At 32.3% G+C, this 2,974-nt stretch overlaps 2 protein-coding genes across 2 annotated transcripts in view; both read right to left on the minus strand.

The window, feature by feature from the left end:
• Window positions 1-209, minus strand: part of LOAG_14219 (chitinase I) — a gene marked incomplete at its 3' end in the record, with an annotated part of 3,332 nt that extends 3,123 nt beyond the window's left edge. The window contains exon 1 of the mRNA XM_020448779.1: window positions 35-209. Coding sequence (XP_020301102.1) covers window positions 35-137 — 103 coding nt within the window. The 5' untranslated portion in view covers window positions 138-209. The remainder of the gene's footprint in view (window positions 1-34) is intronic.
• A 1,859-nt stretch (window positions 210-2,068) lies between these two features.
• Window positions 2,069-2,248, minus strand: LOAG_18962 (hypothetical protein; the record flags this gene model as incomplete). The annotated part of the gene is made up of 1 exon (XM_020451623.1): window positions 2,069-2,248. One exon carries the CDS (start codon window positions 2,246-2,248, stop codon window positions 2,069-2,071), a length of 180 nt encoding a protein of 59 aa, XP_020304578.1.
• Window positions 2,249-2,974: the final 726 nt, after the last annotated feature.

Here is a 2,974-nt window from a genome sequence, read left to right on the forward strand (position 1 = left end):
CGTTACTGATGTGTCACTTTATTGAATAACTTACCATTTATAACAGTAATTGCATTGCTGAGTATAATGAAAGATATTAGCATAGTCCAATTCATGTCACTTTGTAAGAGCTTTTGTCCAATTCTGTATTTCAACATTTATTGCTATGATTAACTGACATTTACTTTTATTATTGGCATAGTAAATCTGTATGAGTAAGGGATAAGAATGAATGAATTCTCTTTGCATTAACACTTAAGAGGATATAATAGCGCAATAAGGGATTACTGTATTGGAAGAATTAATACGAATAGCTGTGGGTCTATATGAAAGACCAAGGAAAAAACTCATTAAAGAAAGGTAAAGGTAAACTTGGAGCTAAAATCTCTGCAATATCTTCAAATGATCGTTGATATAATCATGCCAAATGCTCAATTTGATTCACTTTTATATGCTAGTCGTTGAGATAAATATAGAATTCTACGAATCATGCTGAAAGCAAAATAAACAACTAACTGTAAAAGAAATAAGGGAGGCTGATTTTACAAAGTGCAAGGTATTTTCAGAGATTGCATGCAAGACTGACAAGCTGAAAATACATAAATGGATTGAAAAGGAATTCCAACAAAGGCAAAAATATGTGAGCAAAAACAGAAAAATTCGAAACGAAAAACGCAAAACAAATGTATCACTATTTTGCTGATTAACCTTGCAAGTTAATCGTCAAAATATCGAAGTATGGGAATTATAGCCATAACGATTGTCTACAAAACTATAAAAGGGCCTTTCATGAAACGTCTCATCAAAGGAACTATTCTTTGATGAATGGTAAACATTGCCATCAGAAAGCTGGACAAACAAAAATTGGCCAGAAGGCTGAAAAAAAACATGGGAAATAACCTGGAAGCTGGAAAAAGCACTAAAAATAACCAATGAGCTGGAAAAAACATTGGAATAGCCAGAAAGCTGCAAAAAAAAAAAAAAGAACACAAAATCGCAGGAAAAATACAGAAGATAGTACCATCCTATTTGCTGAAAATTTTATTAATGAATGTTTTCACCATATCTCTTGCCATAATGCTGAAGGGAAGAAAACAATAGCATATGACACAAATATTTTTCATCGCGTGAAAAAAATATAAAAATTCCACATACCGTATCGTCGAGTTATGAGAATTGTTGAAAATAATTGAAGTTTACTTTTAATAGTAAACTTAATTCGGTTGTGTAATTTATCTAACTAAGAATAATAACAAAAATCTCAATGAAATACAATATCTGTTGTAAAAATTTTTGTCTTTGTATTTGAAGAGATTAACGGTGAAGCTTGTCATTGCTTGACATCGGTACACAAAGAGTTTATAAAAATTTATTGATGATGGCGATAAATTTCATATCCTTAGATTACTAGTGAATATAGAAAATGAAATTATGGTTGGGATTTCTTGTTGGTGTAAGGAGGAAACTCTACATGTTAAGTATTTGAAACTTAAGATAGGGAGACTTGTAGAACACCTGAATGAAACTAAAGTTCTAGAGAGACAATGGAAAGGCTTTCTATAGTAGGTGTGGTTTACGGAACTTACAAGATTGATTTCCAAGCAAGGAGTGAGTTGATTAATGAAATGTTAACCATTGAATATAAGCATGATTATCGGATCGGATATCCTTTACCATTGTTAGAATTGGATGAATGATTCATTACTTAAGAGTGTGAAAAAACATTTATTTTATTTTTTTGTGTGTTATGAATCCACTTATTGGTAAAATATTCCAAGTAAAACATCATTATCCTATAGTTTCAACATTCCCGATCAAGAGTAATTATTTCTGGAGGAAGAATTTGAGACTGCAGTGAAGGGGATCTGTTTGGTGGATATTTCTTGTCCACCGTTTTTTGATAAAGAAGTTTGTAGAGTTTTCGCAGGAATAATTAATCTCTCTTTGATTTGAAATGTTAAAATATGGAAGACAATAAATAGACATAATTGAATCAATTTTCAACTTGGTTGGCAATCATTGCAATTCATATCACAAACACACATCAGTTTGGCTTCGGGTTTTCCTTTGGGCAGCCAGAATGTGCATTTCAGCTGTGAAAGGATTCTTTTTCACAGCTGAAATGTGAAAACTCTTTCACGGTATGACTGGTTCCAGCATGGTATAAGTCTTTGTGTTGTTTTAGTATGAGTTCTATTACTGGATTGTGTCGTGGAAGATAGAGTGCTTGTTGCTTTCGCTCAATTTCGAATTCTCGAATCGGTTTCATCCTCGTTAAAAACATAAATTCCATTTATTTATTTCTTCCTCAATTATCTCTTCTGATTGCGCTTGTCTGGTTAATAACCATTCTGTCAATTTGTAATCATTAACTGAAAGTTTTTTCTTTGTTGTCGGGAAAGCTAATTTGCCGACTATTTTAGCGATAGATTTATTCGGGATGTTGTATTGTTCTTGCACAGTATTACTAATTGACAATAAAAAAAAAAAAAAACAAATAGAAAATTATATAAAGTGCAAGGTAAATTAGTAAGAAATGATAAGTGAGTTATATACAATGAACAAGTGATATGACCAATTAGCAATCTGCTTGTCGTTGTTTTCGATAATAATTTAATTACCGGCTAGTTGATAGGTCGTTGAGTTGGGTATATGCTAAGGGAATATATTCATCTAACAAAAATATTGTTGTCCAGTGGTAGAGGATATGCAAAGAGGATATATTGTTTGCTTAATTGTGAAAAACTGAGTTGTTTCGGAGTTTTATAAGCTCCATCAAGGTTATCATGGAGGTAAGCTGCCTCTCAGCATTGTCCATTGTGTAGGTACAATGGATATCGTTGTCCATGGCGTAGATACTGAGATGTCTTTGTGTTATGCTGTCCATTGTTAGCTTATATCCTCCTCCCTGCTTTAATTTACAAAATTTCATCACACTGTCTGTTAGATATTGTAGAAATTTTATTTGAACATAGCTTTAATTTCGCTAACCCGA

This window comes from Loa loa (assembly GCF_000183805.2).
Source record: "Loa loa unplaced genomic scaffold supercont3.757, whole genome shotgun sequence".
NCBI lineage: Eukaryota > Metazoa > Nematoda > Chromadorea > Rhabditida > Onchocercidae > Loa > Loa loa.